At 52.2% G+C, this 19259-nt stretch overlaps 7 protein-coding genes across 7 annotated transcripts; 4 read left to right on the top strand and 3 right to left on the bottom strand.

Annotated features, from left to right (window-relative positions):
* Positions 1-1227: 1227 nt before the first annotated feature.
* On the top strand, positions 1228-3701 carry APUU_22195A (Zn(II)2Cys6 transcription factor; the record flags this gene model as incomplete). Its single annotated transcript, XM_041701031.1, has 3 exons — positions 1228-1456; positions 1508-2052; positions 2100-3701. 3 exons carry the CDS (start codon positions 1228-1230, stop codon positions 3699-3701), a joined length of 2376 nt encoding a protein of 791 aa, XP_041553957.1.
* Positions 3702-3833: 132 nt separating this feature from the next.
* Positions 3834-5423, bottom strand: APUU_22194S (uncharacterized protein; the record flags this gene model as incomplete). Its single annotated transcript, XM_041701030.1, has 1 exon — positions 3834-5423. One exon carries the CDS (start codon positions 5421-5423, stop codon positions 3834-3836), a length of 1590 nt encoding a protein of 529 aa, XP_041553956.1.
* Positions 5424-5876: 453 nt separating this feature from the next.
* Positions 5877-7993, top strand: APUU_22193A (DUF2264 domain-containing protein; the record flags this gene model as incomplete). Its single annotated transcript, XM_041701028.1, has 2 exons — positions 5877-6651; positions 6705-7993. 2 exons carry the CDS (start codon positions 5877-5879, stop codon positions 7991-7993), a joined length of 2064 nt encoding a protein of 687 aa, XP_041553955.1.
* Positions 7994-8428: 435 nt separating this feature from the next.
* APUU_22192A (uncharacterized protein) lies at positions 8429-10345 on the top strand (the record flags this gene model as incomplete). Its single annotated transcript, XM_041701027.1, has 7 exons — positions 8429-8699; positions 8748-8832; positions 8878-9492; positions 9537-9793; positions 9846-9961; positions 10010-10070; positions 10128-10345. The coding sequence occupies 7 exons, from the start codon at positions 8429-8431 to the stop codon at positions 10343-10345; spliced, it is 1623 nt and encodes a 540-aa protein (XP_041553954.1).
* Positions 10346-10410: 65 nt separating this feature from the next.
* APUU_22191S (uncharacterized protein) lies at positions 10411-15941 on the bottom strand (the record flags this gene model as incomplete). The annotated part of the gene is made up of 3 exons (XM_041701026.1): positions 10411-14729; positions 14862-14936; positions 14984-15941. 3 exons carry the CDS (start codon positions 15939-15941, stop codon positions 10411-10413), a joined length of 5352 nt encoding a protein of 1783 aa, XP_041553953.1.
* Positions 15942-16193: 252 nt separating this feature from the next.
* APUU_22190S (uncharacterized protein) lies at positions 16194-17324 on the bottom strand (the record flags this gene model as incomplete). Its single annotated transcript, XM_041701025.1, has 1 exon — positions 16194-17324. One exon carries the CDS (start codon positions 17322-17324, stop codon positions 16194-16196), a length of 1131 nt encoding a protein of 376 aa, XP_041553952.1.
* A 188-nt stretch (positions 17325-17512) lies between these two features.
* Positions 17513-19228, top strand: APUU_22189A (uncharacterized protein; the record flags this gene model as incomplete). Its single annotated transcript, XM_041701024.1, has 1 exon — positions 17513-19228. The coding sequence occupies one exon, from the start codon at positions 17513-17515 to the stop codon at positions 19226-19228; it is 1716 nt and encodes a 571-aa protein (XP_041553951.1).
* Between the last annotated feature and the right edge of the window lie 31 nt (positions 19229-19259).

The raw sequence follows: 19259 nt of genomic DNA, 5'->3' as shown, positions 1-19259 counted from the left end.
GGACCATGCTAATATTTGCTATTAAACAAACAGCCTTGCACAACTGGAGTTGTACTGTACTTTGATGGAACTGTATAAGCCAGGGGCGCCACACTTGAAGCTGTTCGAAACGGACCATAGAGATGTCATTCCAACCCACGGCTACCTATTTCCCCTACCCAGCATGAAGTCAGAGGGAGTGAGGGTTCTTGTATCGAGCAGTCGTACTTGAATGCGCCTGCGACGCTGGGGACAACCAGCTTTCCGTGGTCAGAGTATTGAACAGGGTATCGGCCCTGTGCACTTTGTCGAATGGGCTATTAGTAACCGGAAGCCATACCTTCCTGTCAAGCCGGCCTGTATTTAAAATAATTAATTGTAATGTAATATCCTGAAAGTCCGTGGACTCCTCTTCGGGAAGATGGGAGCGGGGATCGTGCCAGCAAAGGCGCTGGCTGCCATGGTTCCAGTATAGACGATGGATATTCTTGTGACAAACTCTTTGGACACACCGACTAGTCATGATAGCCCGGGGATTTGCCCGGACTTGCATGTGGCTTCAATGGTCCCCTTGCTCAGGAGGTAAATAAAAGAAATGCAATACCCCGGGCTGCTCATGAACCCACGCCTCATTCAAGATCTCACTACCGACAACTATACTCCCATTCTATCTATATTGCTTCATCATGTCAAAACCCCATTCTCAGTCCTTGTTATAGCCGGTGACGGCATCGGCCTTGAAGTCTGCGACGAGGCCGTCGCTATGCTTGAGACAATAAGCTCGCTGCCTAACAGCCTGGTCTTAAAAAAGAGCTGGGCAGGAGAGTAAAGTTTATTATACTTGGAGAGAATACAGGGGATATGTTGTACTGTCTAAAGACCGAGGAAGGAAAATACACGTCTAATCCCACAGGCCCGGGGACATCGAGGGGTTGATTCTGTTAGGGTTTCTATCACAGCGCCCTCTTAGTTGCTGCTGTGTGTCCCCTCTCGTAAAATATAAATAATCCAACGCCCCTCACAGCTTGGTATTGACCCGATCCCCGCACTAATTCCCCCGAGGCCGAGGACAAATGTGGTGGACGGGCGGATTTCTCCGACCAACATAGGGCTGGGTGATCGGGAAATAGCAAAGCTCGGCTGTCGGGATATCTGGTGCGAACTGCGGGGGAATTTCATGGCCGTGAATTCTGCAGCTCACCGGCCTTCCTCTCCGATGGCACTCTCTCATGCCGTATCTATCGTGACATGAACGAATACCACGGCCCAGACTCATCGGGGTCGCCCGAGAACCAGGCTCGGGGCCCGGAGATCGGGCATGCATGCAACTCGTGCCGAAGACGCAAGCTGCGCTGTTCGAGAGAACTACCAGCTTGTCAGCACTGTCGGAAGACGGTCTCCGACTGTCACTACGAGACCACGCGGGCCAAGCCTGGCATGAAGGCTGGGGCGCTGGATAACATCCATCGGAGGCTTGGTGGGTCGCTCAGCCCCCCTTGTCCTGGTCACTGACGTTTACATCTTGCAGACGCAATAGAGCGCTCAGTCGGGCGGCAACAAGCCAGGATAGAGAGCTTCGAAGGGGAGGGTGCTTCGCCGCAGAACGACTCGGCTTTACATACGATCCTGTCCTCCCTGGCAGCAGGCCTGCAGAAACTAGACAAGAGACCAGCCATATCAGGGGCCGGTCCCTCTTTAAAGCGACCGCGACATGATTCCGACGGGGCACATTATATACCTCTACCGACTGGCCTGCCGCCCATCCCCGATGATACAGTCCTCAGTCATGTTCTCGAGGCTTACTTCATTTACGTCCATCCGTGGACTCCTATCGTCCACGAAAGCAGGCTTCGAAGGCGACTAGTCGAGGACCATCAACGGGAAAAATTGCACCTTGTCGTGTACTCCATGATCCTTGTAGCTGCGCGATATATTGAAGATGGTGACACGGCAGCCTATTTGTCGCAATTGGTCGACGAGCCAGAGAATATGAGGGACTGGTTAGTTTCTCAAGCAATGAAGCAGCCATCGGTCGAGAATCTACAGGCACTTGTCATGGTTGCCTCGGACGATGTATAACGCCCTAGTCTACTTAGATTTCTATACTAACATCCAGATAGATTGGCAGTGGCCATACAGCCCGCGCGTGGCCACTCGTGGGCTCCCTCTCTCGCATGGTCGAGTATCTGCAATTGACCGTCGAGCATGACGAGGCAGTCCAACACCCCTTCTCGCAGCCATACAGGTCGCTATCGTCCCCAGCCGACTGGACCGAAGCCGAAGAAAGGCGACGGATCTTTTGGGGCATCTTTGCACTGGACCGCTTCTGTTCCGTGAGCATGGGCTGGAATACCAGCTTAACCGCCGATGATGTCCGCCGTCGCCTCCCCTGCGATGGAATTACCTGGCGGAAAGAAGACCCCGTCGTCACGCCGTACTTTGGAATCTGGGATAAGTCGGCCGGTCGGATTGGAAATCCAATTGCCTTCCTCCCCGCGCATCCCGCCCCAGCTCGGCCAGCAGCAGAGGAGGAAGCAGACGGCAGCATCTCTGAGGCTGGGACATCCCCAGTTACAGCGTCAGCAGCAGTCGATATGTCTACCGTCGGGGCTTACGCCTACTGCATCGAAGCGACAGAGTCATTGAGCCGTGTAACCACCTACTTCCTCCAGCAGAAAGTCAACCTGAATGACCAAAAGGACTTTGGTGCCTGGCTTACGCGCTTTAAAGAACTGGATCTCCGTCTTGTGCACTGGAAGATGCTTCTCCCTCACAAATGGACCGTCAACGTCTCACCTTCGCAATCGGCATGCACAAGGATGGATCCGAACCTGACACTGGCTCATGTAACGCACAACGCGTCCATGATCCTCCTGCACCAGCCGATCGCGTTTCCCCTGTGCGACTGGCCCTTCAAGAGCCGTCTACCGAGTCACTGTAGCATGGATACGTGCCAGACTGCTGCAATTGAAGTGGCCACCATCACCAATCACTATCTAAAAGGCTCCCTGCAGACAGCGCCGTTGAACAGTCAGTTCGCGTTCTGTGTCTTTATAGCTGGGCGCGCACTCCTTCTGTACTGGCAGCATGGTCGCAGCCAGGAGGCTGTTGTCCCAGAGTTCTGGATGTTGACCCAAAGCCTCGATACAATGTCTACTCGCTGGGCTGGAACTGGAACTGGAACTGGAACTGGGGTCAAGAACCTGGCTGCTAAATATTCTTCAACCTTGACTCAACTTCATAGCCAAACTGCAGACAACGAGTCCTTCTCCATCAGCATTTCTGCATACACCACAGAGGTAATGCACTTGTCCGAGCAGCAATCTCCATCTAGCAATCACCCAACTATGTCTCCTAAAATCAGCGGTACCCCGGCCCAGACGCATAACCCCAGTACAGGAAATCAAACAAACCCTGCTCCTAATCAGGGTGATGGGTTGAGCCCTCCACAATCAAGAAGCAGCAACAGCAATATGCCGCAACCAATTTATCCCAATCCGGAGGTGGCAGCCCTGACACCCGGCGCATTCACTCTCAATATGGGCATGTCGGCCCATAATAATGCGGTTCCCAACATCCTCCGGCCCGACTTGGCCGGGGATTCGGACGATCCAGTGGCCATGTCTCAGATGCTGCTTGATCAGCAGTTTACTGGCTTGGATCGAGTAATTAGTTACAGTGATGGATTGTTCGGGTCCGATTTTGAGGGGCGGAGATGGTGATGCTGTAGTGGGTATAGTTGACAGCTCATGTATGCCTCGTCCAACAGGCTATGATATCAAGATTACAGTCTCTTAAGTCTACCAAGAATGTCAAAACTAGTAGTTATGTGCATTTATTGCATTTGGACACACTTATGCAAGGCCCAAATCAAGTAGGCGATTGCCGAACTCTATCAGATAATAATCACCATACACCAACCCGTGGTTACAATATCGCCGCCGCGCATGCTGGTTGTTATTTGCAGTGCCATTCATGAGAATAGAGTCGAAGGTAGATCCAGGAACACTATCCTCAACAGTAATGCTCTTGCCATCACTCACGAATCGAGTCTTCTCTTTGGCCAGACAGAGGTCAATAGTGTCCTGGACAATCTCGACAGCGGCGTTGAGAAACCTTCTGGCTAGACCATCCTGACCAAGGCTGAGAAGATTCTGAAATATAATGAGCATTCCATTGGCGGCAATAACACCTGCAGACGAGTCTCGCAGCAGCTCTGCCGGGTCGACTGGTGCATCAAAATCCCACAGAGGAACATGCCGACCGTTTGTCCTGCTTGTAGGGAACAGATCCTGAGACTCGCTCACGTCAATCTCAACACAGGCTGGTGCTGTCGCTAGTCTATGCAAAAAGTACTCGGCGCAGCCACAGGCAGCATCTAGGAATATCGTCTCTTTGGTCCACATATACACCTGCGCATAGCCTAGAATCGCCCACGCTTGGCCCCGGGACCAAGTCGAGTTGTTGTCGTACCCCTGTGCTGTCCAACGCCATTTCAAACTCCCCGTTGCAGGATCAATATTCGCGACATGGCATGTCGAGTATAATTGCCCCTGATACCCACCCTTGGGGACAGAGATGCCACGTTCGGGACGCAGATGGGTTTGAAGCAGAGTGCGAGCATGAGCCGTTGCCAAATCCGCAAGCCTTCTATCTCCTGAATGGGCCGAGGCGTAGTAAAGTAGATCCAAGTTGCACAGGCTGTCGATGATGACGAGCACGTTCTCCGTCTGGTCTGTAACCGTGATCTCTTTCTTCACTAGGCAGTCCCAACTTCTGATTGTCCCAGCCGTGGACACATATCGTGTTGCGAGGCTTCGAGCTGCTTGAATGATTGAGCGCAGACTTTGCTCGTTTCCCAGTATCTCCCAGTCTCTCTTCAGTGCTGGCATCACGATGAATCCGATGTCGTGGGTGTCTGCTCGGAAGGCCATGCTATGCAGGGACTTTGACCATCCTTTACTCAGAACGCGCAGCTGCGAACGGACGTCTTGGAGCTTGGGTCCGAACGGACTGGATTCAAGAAGAGCTCGATGAGGATACTTGGTGGTCCTCTCTAGCAGGGCGTACAGACAACCAGGAAAGAACCCGCATGTCCAGAACTCCGGGTCCCGGAACTCATATCGCCCTGCCCTGGGGCCGGTCTGAGGGACTGTCTCTGGATATCCTAGTGGTACTCCGTCCGGCTTGGTGAAGATATTGGGGTCATTCAACGACGAGGAGGCCGTCCGAAAGATCTTTGCGATGATGTTCTCGTCGAATAGTTCGGCGATATAACGTGAGCGATCCTCGGATATAAGAGACCTTGCTGGCGTTCCTTCAGCATCTGTTTGCCCATCAGACAGAGAAGTAATGCTTTCTGCCTTTCTCTTCTTGCGGGTTGGAGATAAATCGTTCGGAGAGGAGGACGTGCTGGAGGTGCGCGACGGCGAGAAAGCAGCCATGCTGCGAGACCACTTGACTTCGAGATAGAATGGCTAACGTATCATTGATTGAGCCGAAGGAATGAAACCCGGGTGCCTTTCCCTCTCCTGGTGAAGATCGATGGCTGGGGGGAATGATATGGAACACTAGAAAAGCAATAGTACGTATGCTATGGCCGCGTCCGGTTATATTTCCATATGCTACACCCCCAATTGTGCATTAGAAAGCAGACGAGACTCATCCAGACCTGCCGTTGCCAATACTCCGTACTCCGACTGCATTCTTCCGGCACTCAGTTGATTTCCACCACTTACCTTGAAGATATTACACGGGGCTCAGTCCACTCGGCTACCATTATTCCGTTGACCGATGGCACCAAGGAGGCTCTATTACCAGTATCTCCATTCAAACTATGGCCTGAAACTCTATGCTAGGTGTGCTATTCCACGGATTGAACCTGGGCTTTCACCAACATGCCTCCCTTACCAGGCTTCTCAGACAACCCATTCGAATCCCGGACGGACCTCGTCCGAGCCGCAAAGGCTATTATCGCGGCACTGGAGCCGTACAAGAGCAAGGCCAATTCGAGGATCAAAATCCCGGTCGCGACAGCAGCAGGATTCGACGAAACCGCAGCGCAACTGGAGGGGTTCGCTCGTCCGTTATGGGTAGTCCCATTCCTCCTGAATGACCATGTCGATAATGTCAACCTAGCATCATGGGTTCACGGTTTACAGGCAGGTACGGATCCAAGTTCACGAGAATATTGGGGCGACCTTACAGACTTCGACCAGAGGATGGTTGAGATGGAGTCCATTGCTGTCGCGCTCCTGGCTGCCCCGAATGCGTTCCTCGGACCCATGCCAGCTTCTGCGAGACTGAATCTTATTACCTGGCTGCGGCAGATAAACGATCATAAAATGCCCCAGAATAACTGGCTCTGGTTTCGAGTGTTTGTCAATCTTGCACTGACAAAGACCCTTGGGATACCCCGAGATGAGCTCCAAGAGCAGATCACCGCCGACCTCAATACACTGGACACATTCCGGATCGGCGAAGGATGGTCCAGTGATGGCGCCTGGGGTGCTGAGCGGAAACAGGCAGACTATTACTCTGGGAGCTTCGCCATCCAGTTTGCGCAATTGCTCTATGTCCGTTTCAACAGCGAGGATCATGCCAGAGCAGAGCAGTATCGTCGGTCAGCCAGAAAGTTTGGATCAGTCTTCTGGCGGTATTTTGACACTAATGGTATTTTCGCATATAGAGCCCCGGGTTGAGCTCTAGTAATAACTGCTTTGCAGGTGCTGCTATTCCCTTCGGTCGGAGCATGACCTATCGCTTCGCCTTTGCGGCCTTTTGGTCTGCAGCAGCTTGTGCGGACGTTCAATTGCCTGAACCATTGGCAAGCATTGGCTCTGTTAAAGGGATGCTCCTGCGACATTTACGCTGGTGGTCAAAGTGCCCTGATATCTTCAACGTGGACGGCACGATGAACATCGGCTTCACGTACCCGAACATGTACCTGGCCGAGAACTACAACTCTCCACAGTCGGTGTACTGGTGCTTGAAGTCATTTACTGTCCTTATGCTACCGGAAGACCATCACTTTTGGCGGACACCGGAGCTCCTGCATCCGTCCCTTGTTACGCCTACCCTGCCACGAGTGCAGGTCGTCTGGCCGCCGCGACATATCCTATGCAATAGCCCCGAGCATCACTTCCTCCTGTCATCAGGCCAAATGACGAGGAAAGCACACAAGGCTCGGGAGGCTAAATATGGGAAGTTTGCATACTCCTCTGCATTCGGATTTAGTGTACCATGTGGGCCTCTCCATGAACAAATTGCACCGGATAGTGCTCTATCTGTAAGCCATGATGACGGTGAGACATGGAAAGTTAGATCGGAACCATTCGATGAGAGCATTGTCGGTATCAAGATATCTGGCCGGGATCCAAGAGTAATTCCAGCTATTTCCAGCGTGTGGCGCCCATGGAAGTACCTCGACCTGACCATTACAACGATACTGGCCCCGCTGATGGTGGAATTCCCAGGATGGCACGTTAGGCTACACAGAATTAAGAGTAAGCGTACACCAGAGCAATTTCAGTGGAAGAGGATTGAACTGGTGGATGCCGGGTTTGCATTGGATGCCCAAACCTGCGCTGGTGGGCTCATTCCGGAGGTCCAGTCAGTGTCCGGTAAGGTGGAAGGGCACTACGTGACCAGCTCTGAGTGCCTAATCAAGTCTCGTGCTGGGGCAAGCGGCATTGTGGATTTCACAGAGCAATCCTGTATCTCGGCCCAGGGTATCAAAATGGACATCCAAACAGGGGGTTCCGTGATGAGGGCAGACCCAAACACCAACATCATTGCTTCCAGGACCTTAATCCCGTGCGTACGTAGTAACATTGCAGTCGTTGGACAAGGGCAGACTGACAATATGGACGTTGAATACTGGCTGGTGTCCGGGATCTTTGCGGTAACAGCGAGTGCCGGCTTGGGGCAGGACACTATTGATAACATGTGGTTGAATAGACCACGGCCATCTATTAGAATACTGGGTGATGATGTGACCATTGCATTTGAATAAATATATTTCGGTCTTCATTACATCTAGTGATCATATGGAACAGTACACCCTATCAAGACACCCAGTGTACTGAGCCACCGCCACCAAGCCCACATTACAATAGAGATAATAAGATCGGTTGAATCAGGCCTACCCCGAGTCCATGGCTGTAATAGGGCCGGCCTGGTTTAACCGACATTCTGAGTCTGACGGAGGGAGATCGTCCGCATCCCGCTGCAAATACTCCGCCGCCAGTGAGCATCACGAAGCTCCTCCAGAACCCCGCACTCCGCGTTGAAGGGTCCTGGGGTGTGCGGGCGGTGCAGTCCAATCAAAGCTATGCTTTGATATGCTGGGCAAGGATTGTATATAAGGATGGCGAGGATATGCAATAGCATCTCATCTCCTCGACCTGCCATCCCCACCTACCGTCTACCAGTGTCGCGTCTCACAACAATGGCAGAACAAGTTGTTAAGGGCAAGACCAGTTTGGAACAGCCGGCAGCAGTCGATGTTCCGAATAACCTGGCAACCTTTGAGAATTCGAATGCCAGCGACAGCGAGAAAGATCCTGGTGCCCCCAGCTCGGCCAACAAGCCTAAACCGCGATCGCTGTGGGTAGCTTGGCTTTATCTCTTCGACTGGTATCCAAGTCACTATTCAAAGCAGGAGAGAAAGCTGCTCTTCAAGTTAGACTGTGTTCTTCTGCCGCTTTGCTGTCTTGCGTGTACGTTGAACCTAGATAATACATGATGTCTAGCGCTGATGTCCCCAGACTTTATCAAATGGCTTGACCAGGTGAATATCAACAATGCCTATTCTTCAGGCATGAAAGAGGACCTGAATCTCTACGGTAACGAGTATGTGCCCAGGCCACCGTAGCTGAGCGCCACTTACATCTCTAGGTACTCGCTCTTCGGGACCTTCTACAACATCGGCTACATGATATTCGAAATCCCGTCCATGATGGTCATGTCGCGGCCCAAATTCGCTCGCTTCTTCCTGCCCACAATGGAAGTCTGCTGGTCAATTATAACCTTTGCCCAATGTCGTTTGCGGAATTACCAGGACATCTACGGCCTGCGCTTTCTGCTAGGCGTCCTGGAGACACCCGTATCGTCAGGGACCATGTATATCTTCTCGTCATGGTATCGCGGCGACGAGCTGTTCAAGCGAGCTGGTGTGTGGTTCGTCTCTAGCAATATCGGCTCGTTCATGGGTGGCTATCTGCAAGCCGCAGCTCATGAAACCCTCGATGGCGTCCACGGTATGGCCGGGTGGAGGTGGCTGTTCATCATCGATGGATGCATTAGCTTGCCCATTGCGCTGGGCAGTTTCTTCTTCTTCCCTGGACTGCCGTCTGGGCCAAAGGTGTGGTGGCTAACTGAGGCCGATCACAAGCTGTGTGTCTCGAGGATGCGCAATGAGGGTGTCCGTGACAGCAGGAAGATTGGCAAGCGTATGCTCAAGCGTGTTTTTACGCATTGGCATTTCTACGTTGCTGTGTTTACTTACATCTTGTGAGTTGGATCCAGACTCTCGGTTCGCCATGCTAACTATTTAGCTTCCAATGTACCTCCTACGTCGCCGGGCAGATGATCCTGTGGCTAAAAGATCAGGCTGATACCCATGGAACATGGACAGTCTCTCAGATTAACATGATTCCGACTGGAGTACAGGCCGTCTCCGTCTTTGCAGGTATCTTAGCGACATCTCTTGTGATGGTGTACCCATTTTGGGCCATCATGTCCGCCGTCGCCGCTGTTTTACTATTTGGAAATGTCTGCCTTCTTGTCTGGGATATTCCGACCGGCCTTAAATGTATTCCCCTCCTTGTCGGAATTACCTCGTATCTTACTAACTTTGGGCGCAGTCACTGCGTATTATCTGCTCGGATTCACGTCCTGCGTCACCCCGATCCTCTTCCCGTGGGTGAACATGGTCATGAGAGATGATTCTGAAGCGAGGGCCTTTACGTCTGGTGCAATGGTATTTCCATCTTCATACTAGCGAGTCAACCTGCTAATGCAGTGGTAGATGACCTTTGGTTGGGTGTTCTTCAGCTTCTATCCCATCACGGCATTCCCGGTCGTGGAAGGTAGGTTATCCAACCTCATTACATCCCGTTGTCCAGGGCTAACAATGATAATCACAGCGCCCAAATGGAGGAAAGGATATACTGTTAATACAGTCTTCGTGATCTGCTGGTGGGCCCTCTTCATGCTCGGTCAGTTTCTATGGAGGCGGGACGTCAAGTCCGGGAAGTACTCCAGTGGCGAGTATGCCATTAAAGACGAAAGTAAGGATGGCAAGGATGAAAAAGCCGGTGACCTGGAGCATGTGGAGTTTTCGGAGAAAGATGCGAAGACTTGATCGTGTCCCAACTCTTGTGACCGTGCGTAGCCTGCCTGCTACTACCACTGGTAGGTAAATGATAGCTATGGGTTGCGTCGTGCGGACGACACCGAAACTGGCTCCCCGTCAGTCCAAGCAGTGGGACATTCTCGCAACCGGCTTCGTTGCTTTTTCTTCTCGCTCATATACAGCCGCTGCCGGATTCCACGCGTCAAGGACTCCATAGACATCAGCTCAATGAGGTTTGCAGGCTGGCTGTCACAGTGCCGCTGTACCTTTACCCAAATAATGCTGTCCAGCTTAGAAAAGTAGTACACTTCTTCGTCCTTCATCATCCACTGGCCTTGGTCCTCACGTACTGTGCGAGTAACAGCGGTTTCCAGCAAGTACATATCATCACAGCAAAGCTCTCTACACTTGACAGTGTCTGTTTCAAGACAGTCCATTGTGATGTAAGCAAAGGTGGCGGTGTCATGGGAGTCGGCTAGAATTCGTGCCCAGGAGCTGTGTCCTTCCAGTGGCACTTTGAAGCAGCGTGAGACTTCTCCCCGAAAAGGCCAAGCGATACAGAAATACCTGTCCGTGGAATCTAATCCAGTATATTGAAGAGTGTCGAGAATAGTGCGGACGATATGCAGGATCCGTTGGCGTGAGTCGGGGGATATATTTCGGAGGAAGTCATCCAGTTGGCATGGACTATTGCGCAGTGCAGCCTCGAACCGTTGGACTTCAGGCTCGGTGCCCCCTGGGAAAGTCCGCAACAGGTCTGATATGAGTGTCCGAAGAAGAACTCGCCTGGCTACCCCGGTACAGTAGCTCACCTGCACACCCCAGTACTCATCCATATACTGAATAAGACCCTCAGCCGACATTGCAAGTGCCACCTCTTTCACCGAAACCCCACGCTGTTTATTCCAAGTGTCAAGAAACTGGCCAACAACGTACTGCCCTCCCTGGAGTCCTATTTGCCGCTGGGACTTGACCCACGAAGCAGTGCTCGTCCCGAGATATTCTAGCACATTGGCCGACTGCCTCCGACAGGCTTCCTCATCAAGTCGGCAGTCAGCATTGATTGAAGTTAACGCGCCAACTCGAATCGGCTCGAGTGGGTTGATTTCACGTAATATGGCCGACTCGTCAATTTCTCGGGCCCAGTGGTATGTGGCATCCTCGCCTGCGAAGATGAACCCGCCACCTATTTGAACCGCGACGGGAAAGCCTGGATTATCCCTTCGATATATCAGATTCCCCGGACCCCATGTATCTATGATGTCATCTATATGGCCCACTATATCGCACCTCTCACTTGTCCGGGTGTCGGAATCATACTCTTCTTGGCCGTTGGAAAACATCCAAATTGGCCCACGGGTCATTCCGCCCAGGCAGCTGATGTTGACCAGCTTTGCCATCAAGTGTGGATACGGTCTATGCTGGCCTGTCCCCAGGAGAGTTGCTCGGTGTACGGGCGTGTCCAAGAAAAAAGGCTCAATGGGGCCAATATGGGCTTGGATGTATGACAGCAGCCCAAGAGAGAGAAACTGGACGGCCAGCGCGCCGAAATGAAGGCAGGCATCGGCGTCCAACTCGTCGTCCTCATGGCGCCCCGAGTCAGGCAGGACCAGCTTAAGAATTGCAAGAGATTCCTCGAAAAGATTGGAAGTTGCCAACGGAGTCTCTGTGTTCTTGACATTCTCCAATGCTGCAGTAAGGTTGACCACAAGTTGGAAATCCACAGACACGATATCTCCCCTGTCTGCATTCGTCTCACACTTTCGGTATCTGACCACGGTAAAGGACTCGCAGCACAGGCTATTTTCCTGGAGATATCCAGCGGCAAAACGGACATTGTCAAGAGCACGGCTGACCCCCGATACATCGGCGTTGGTCAAAGATACGCGCCTGGCAACTGTTGGCAATGGGTATTCCACCGCTATTGCGTTTGCCTCGTGGGAAAACTTCGCAGTTCCGACCCAATCACTCAGTATTCGAGTGTTTGGACGGATTCCGCCTATACCACAGAGCTCCTCAACAAGCTTGATAATATCCTCCCGATCGTCTGCTCCCAAACCGACCCTTGGTGGTAATGTCAGTGATGGGTCTGTCAATATGTGGTCTTGAGTTACTCGAAGACGATGAGAACACTGATTGATGTGTCTGTTCACCCCCATCGCGGGCGGGGAGATCACAGTAGGCTCAAAGTATATCCAGGGCGAGTCCCGCTTGTTCTCCACTAGAAGATTATGTATCTCCTCAATATCGTATCCGATAGTTTGAAGCTTTTCCAGCAGGTCATCCCTATCTACAGTCCGATCCTGGCGGCCTGCTGCCATCTTGGCCAAATGATCTCGGGGCTGAGGAGGGTTTGCATTATGTACAGCAGCCAAAGCCTCTGATGCTGATAATGATACCCTGCCACTTGATGCTCCTCTGCCTTCCGCCGTCTCTAGTTTCAGGGTAGGCTCGGCCAGTATCGGTGGCGGGGTGTTGCGCGGAAACATCAATCGCTGCATCCGCTGCTTTTCCTTATTCTTCTTCGGCCTGTAGGCTTTATGCACAACATGCCAGCTCTGTTCATCCGTCTGATACTGACTAGAAGCTTGGGACGACTTCGGCTGCTCTACTTTGTTGCTCGTATGAGATGGAACGGGCGAGATACGAGGAAACGTCTTGTCGCTCTCTGCGTCAGTTTCATACCCGATCTCTTCTTTCTCTGCACCGGAACGAAGGGATTTATGAGAGACGGACAGCCCCGGGTTGAAGTTGTGTGGCAGATTAGGCATTTCTTGGGGTTCATTCAGATCCCATGTAAGTTGTCTTGACGGACCATCATCCGGGGCAGATTCCGGCGACGAGCTGGGTGAAATCCGACGGATCTCTTTGCGAATGCTCCTCCTCGCCTGCCGGAGCTCCTCGCCAGCCTGACGAAGCGCCGCCGATTCATGAGTTCGCTTTCGGAAACAACTAGCCAATCGAGATGCATGGGTCTCATATTCTCGGAGGTCCTTCACCATCCCGTAATCGTCGTAATGGTTCATCCTCTTCTTCGCGTTTTCGTACGACGTACAGAATACAAGAATAGCCACCACAAGCCAAGAATGATAAGAATTAGCCGAACCCCCCGAATCAGCGGCTCGGGGGGTGCCCATTTCGCGATCCATTGTCTTCAGTTCAGCTTGGCAGAATCCTTGTACAACACTGTGGATCTTGATTATATCAATAGACCCGGAATTGTTGTGGGTGGGAAGCAAAGCCCCCTGACTGCTCTCCGTTTGCCATTCCCACGACTTGCCGCCTACTGCCTTCCTATCAAGGAGGGTATCCCTTTCAGACCGGAGAGGAACAGCCTTTTCCTGCAAGGCATATGCATCGGAGGTCCGTTCAATTAGTCCGTATCGGATCAGTATCCCCAACGTGGTGTCTATATCCCCGCGTTCCCCCGGCCCAGGGCTGGTTAAAATGTCCACGTTGCGTTGTTCCAAGGAGGACATCCCAAGTTCAATCAGTCTCACAGGAACATGATGATCAAAGAAAGATAGTAGGTTGATCAGGTTGAACGCTTTAAAATGGCCCATTCGGTAGAGATCGTGCATGATGCTCAGGAACGGCTCGGAGAGTTTCTTGTCCATGAGATGAGACTCAATAGAGTAACTTTCAAGTGGCTTTCCTGTGCTACAGAGGCGATGGCCCATAGCACGAATCGCCAGTGGAAGGCATTCGTAGTGATTCACTATTTCGGTTGCTTTGCGGATCTGCTGGGGGTTGGGGCTCCTGATACCCAGGTCCTTGAATAAAAGCTTGCGTGCATCCTCTTCTTGGAGAGGAGAGATCTGAAGACAGTAAGGCTCGTATAATCGCTGTTTCTTTCGCAGTGTCTTGTCCACAGAGGTATATATGATGCTGCACTTTTCCTTGAAAGGCAGAAATTGTCGGAAGGTATTGATATCCTCTTCTTGCCTGAAGAATACGCCGTCAAAGACAATAAGCCAGCCTTCACGCGACTCGAACCAGTTGCGGACAACGCCTACAATCTTCTGAGAGTTGGTCAAGTCTGGGAGATGGTAGTCAGGGCTCTCTATCAACATGGCCTTCTCCGCAATATCCCAGAAGCACTTCAAAACTGACTCAGTGGACTTTGCATCAATCCAGAAGATTCCTCCCGGGTAGCACTCGCGACTATTCCAGACATATTGTCGGGCCAGATGGGACTTCCCCGAACCAGGAACCCCGGTGATGAGGACAGCCATCAGTCGGTTGGATCGTGTCCTCGCTTTATACAACCGATTGTGGAGTACCTCGAGCTCCTTTTGCATCCCGTAGAAGACGGCATTCGGATGGAACCCTGGGGGTGCTATTAGCAGCGTTGGTGGAGCGTCAGGGGAGGTCGTTATTTCCACTCGGTCACCTGGGGACATCTCAAGTCAGCAAGATCAGGCTGCACAAGCAAAAAGTATCCGATGTGTAGGAAGAGCAGATATAAAAAAAGGCTCCCCGATCTCATATCTCTTTCATGGTAACTGTAGAAGAGGGTTTATACCAGGTGTGGGTACACAGCCAGAGAGATTGGACGCGACGAAATTTTGTGAACTGTTTGCCAAAACAGCCTCTCGTTCTGCAAATTCATTAGCATTGCAGGCTTGTGGGAAGTGAATCACATACCATTTGGGGCAAATATTTCCCTCGCCTTCTCCTTCATGAGAGCGCGAGTTTTATTCTCCTCGGTCCAACGCGCTGCAATCGTGTCAGGGGCATGCTGGGAGTAGCGTAGAAGCGCCTCTGCAACGGCCTCATACCCCGGCGAAGAGTCATTGTCGAACTTGCATATATGACGATGGTCCGCCTCGATTCCCATCCGCTCGACCCCTTCTGCTGGGGGCGCAGCCGAAGCCTCGTCCACAATCAACTCCTGGGAGCCCTTGACATTAGTTTCCACGGTTTCGTGAAAGCAGTAGATGCGGAAACGGCGTATGTCCTGGGAGAAGAGCGAGTTGATGTTCTGTAGGTTCTCGCTGTTTGTTTTAAGTGACTCTATTAGGGTAGAGGACGAGTCGAGCAACTTCTTAGGCGTTAGGGCCGTACAGATGTTTTGCAGTAGCAGTTCCCATTTGGCGACGTCTGATCCAGTGTGAGGGGTACCCAGGAAGAGGATTCCGTAGGTGGAGACCCAGATGGATCGCAGATGTTCGGTTCGTTCGTTCGCGATGTTCTTACAGTAGATCAGAGCGCGCTTGACGACCAGGCCCCCAAGGGAGTGGCAAACGAAGATGATGGGGCGATATAGACAGTCTCGCAGATACCGGTTCGCGGCAAGGCTCGAGGCAAGCGTTTCCGCATGGCGATGAATGCGATTGTTAGAGACGCTGTCGGTAAAGGAGGCCACATTCGCATTGTAACCGTAGGTCAAGATTCGTACCCGACTCGACGCCAGGGCCTCGGGGAGGAGATCCGTCGGCCAGTAGACACTAGGGAGGCCTTGCTCATTATGCGGGTTGGTGGCCCAGGTGCTGTAGGGGTGTCCGTTCAGCCCGTGAACAAAGACGATGTCCACCTGGGGGTCGGGTGAGGTGTAGACCGGCGTCAGGCCAAACTGCCTGACTCGACTGGCAGGGCTGGCCATCTGGGGAGGTGAGGTGAGGGGGAGGCAGTGTTTAGAGGGTGAACCGGTGCGGGCGGTTGGGTGATGAAGAAACCAGATTCGTCGCGATTGTCGCAGAGGGAAAAGGAACTGCGGATCACTGGCAGGGCGGGGCACGGGACGGTCAGGCTTCCACTTTCATTTACAGACTAGATTTATATCGGCGGCAGCTGCGGGGCTGGAAATGCTGCTTATTCGTATGTACAGTAAAACCCGGGTGTGGCAATCAAGCATCTAGCGTGAGGTCTTCTCTAACATCTCCAAGTACCGATAGAGGGCAACAAATGATGCCAGCCAAACTTGCTCTCTCTCGTCATTGGGTTCGCGGGCCAGTTTTCTCACTGGCAGCCTAAACTCCTGAGCTGATGCTATCCTGTGAACCGTGAAGAACAGCTCCCGTGAGCCAGAATCTGTTTCGGGGTGGACTGTTCGTAGCACGCCACCTTTGTCATTTGTTACCGAACGCTGTGCAGGAGGAAATTCTGTAAAGAAATGAGGCATTCCTTCCATCACAATATTGGCATGCGTCTCAATGGATGGCGGGTGTGCATTTTTCGTGCCATCATCCATTCGCGCATTGAGCCCATACTTCTCCATCCACCGCAGCAACTTCGCCAATGAAGTATCAAAGGGGCTGACTGGGAAAAAATAGAAGGCAAAGTATTCGCTACCGATGAAGTGTTTGACATCACACTTTCTGAAGCGGTTGGCTTTCTGTCGCATCCGGGATACGATGTGTGCTGTATTTAGGCGCTGCTTTTGCTCCGGATCCAACGTTCGCTTCAGAAGATCGGGGTTCTGCTCCATCAGGGAAGCTGCCCATTGCAATTGGTCGGAGGATTGCTTGAAAAGGGCTTTCTTTGCTTGCAAGACAGCGTCCATGCACTCTCCCAGGTCTTGCACTGTGTCGCAAGTATACAGTTTTGGCATTCCATGAGGGAAAGCCGCGCGATCAAGATAGCGCTCCAGGTCCATTGCGTATATCTGGGTGTGCAGAAAGGACTGGATAGGCTCTCTCAATTCCTTCATAATAACTTTGCGTGCCGGTTCTCCCAGTTTATGTGCCAGCAAGACATCAATGCCCCAAGATAAATATCCGTCCCCCGCAGGCTTGAATGGGAGCCCTGCTTTGACGTACATGGCAAAGTAGCATTTTACGATCTGTCGTGTCTGCGAAAAGGTCTCATCGTCCTCTCCCAGCAAACTGCGGCATTGGGGGTGCGACGACACAACGGCAGTGAGTTTGGGGTCATCGTACCACAGCAGCTTGAGGACATCCCAGACTTTGAGGTCGCAAATGATTTGGTAGGCGAGCTCGACAGGCAATCTCGCCAATTCCTGGCATATTTTCTGGAATGGCGGCATTTTAGTGAAGAAATGTCGTATAACCAGAGGCCGCGTTGCGCTTTAAACCTGCTAGCACTGGGGCCAAACTCAGTGAGTCACTGCTGATTCTATGCGTTTCTAGCGCGAGCCGTCCTGTGAATGCCTTCTGGCTGTGTTCGTATTTAAATCGGTGGTTCGTGCCCTCTGTATTCCTCATTTCAATCAATATGGAGCTTCCTCCATTTCTTCCGAACGCGGAGTTCACGATACAACACGCTGCACCTATCGCCGAGCAGCTAAGAAAGGATCAAACCAGATGCAAAGAGGGCCTTACGCCTAGCAGGCTTGCGCTAGTACTACCAGGCTCGCCATCGCCGGTACTAGATGCGATCGCAGCGCACTTCACCCCTGACGCTGAAGTCTCGCGAGCGCTGAGGCTGGCCCGATGCGAAGCCATAATTGGGGGCATAAAGTCTTACTGGAATGGTCTCAAACATACGACGAGTGAGGATGAGGATACTCTTCTCAGTGGAGAGGCTCATATGCCCAAAGTCGAAGAACTCGAGGCGACTCTCAAGGTGCTACAATACCTCGAGAGAGGACCAGTCTCCAATATTACGCCTAGCAGTTCCTTGAAGGAAGTTGTCGCGGCAGTAAAATCTCACCTTCAAATCAGTGATGACATGCGAGAGCACTTTCATAACGAAGGTAGAAAAAGGGTTTCCAAACAACGATGCTACATGTGCCGGCAACAGTATGGGAAGAGCGGCGCCCACGATCTATACCCTGCGCTTTGCATTCACTGCGGTGCATTCAATATCAGTTCGTCAAGATTATCCCTGCCGGAAAATCTAGTGCTGGATGGGAAAACAGCACTGGTCACTGGAGGGCGGATCAACCTGGGCTATCACACAGCCTTGAGGCTGCTGCGATGTGGTGCACATGTTATCGTGTCTTCGCGGTACCCAGCCGATGCAGTGAGTCGATATGCTACGGAAGCCGACTTTGAGCGCTGGCAGTCAAGGCTAAAGGTCGTCGGTGCTGATTTCCGGGCTGCCAAAGACGCATTTCGGATCGTGCGTGTCGTGAGAAGACTTTTATATCCCTGGCATGAAGAACGCCCTTCAACCGAGCGAAGATTCCTGGACATTCTGATCAACAATGCTGCCCAGACATTGACGGATCCTGTCAAGGCCGAAATCAAGGCAATTTCTCGAGAGCAGCGATTGAAAGATCTTCCGCAGGTCAAGAGGTTGATCGCCGACACGACTGAAGCCAAGTATCTACCGATGGTCAGAGGAGGCCTCGATGCATCATGGATTCCCAAAATCGATAACGGGGAGGAGCCGTTGAAGATTGGAACTAATGAAGAGAAAGTAGAGAATCTTTCCATCGCCCAGAAAGGCCTTCACACCAGCGAGGATGCAAGGCTTGGGAAGTCGTCCTGGAAGCAATCGCTAGACGAGATACCGTATGAGGATTTGATCAGTGCACATTCCGTCAATGCTTTTGTGCCTCTCATATTATGCCGCGAACTGCTGCCCTGTATGGGCACGGATGACCCCCGGTCTTCCAAAAGGCCCATGGGCTATATTGTGAATGTCTCCTCACGCGAAGGCATCTTCGACGACGTGGCCAACTCTCGCAGCAAAGCAGGCCACCATGTTCACACAAACATGTCGAAGGCTGCGATCAACATGATCACTGAGACAGAGGCGACTGCTGCCTGGAAGACTCGTCGTGTCGCAATGAACTCGGTCGATCCGGGCTACATGAGTGCGGCACCGGACTGCCAGCCTCGAGACGGTTGCCCGATTGGATTTGAAGATGGTGCTGCTCGTGTCCTCTGGCCCATTGTCGTGGGAGAGCGCGAGGGAAGGGTGGTCTCAGGCAGGTTTCTGAAGCATTTCGAGGAGGGCGCTGCCATCGTTCGACGTGGTTAGAATAGATATCATTCACTGAAATACCAGTCTA

Source organism: Aspergillus puulaauensis, chromosome 2 (genome assembly GCF_016861865.1).
Source record: "Aspergillus puulaauensis MK2 DNA, chromosome 2, nearly complete sequence".
NCBI lineage: Eukaryota > Fungi > Ascomycota > Eurotiomycetes > Eurotiales > Aspergillaceae > Aspergillus > Aspergillus puulaauensis.
Note: the sequence above shows the minus strand (reverse complement) of the source record. Positions and strands in the feature narration are given on the sequence as shown.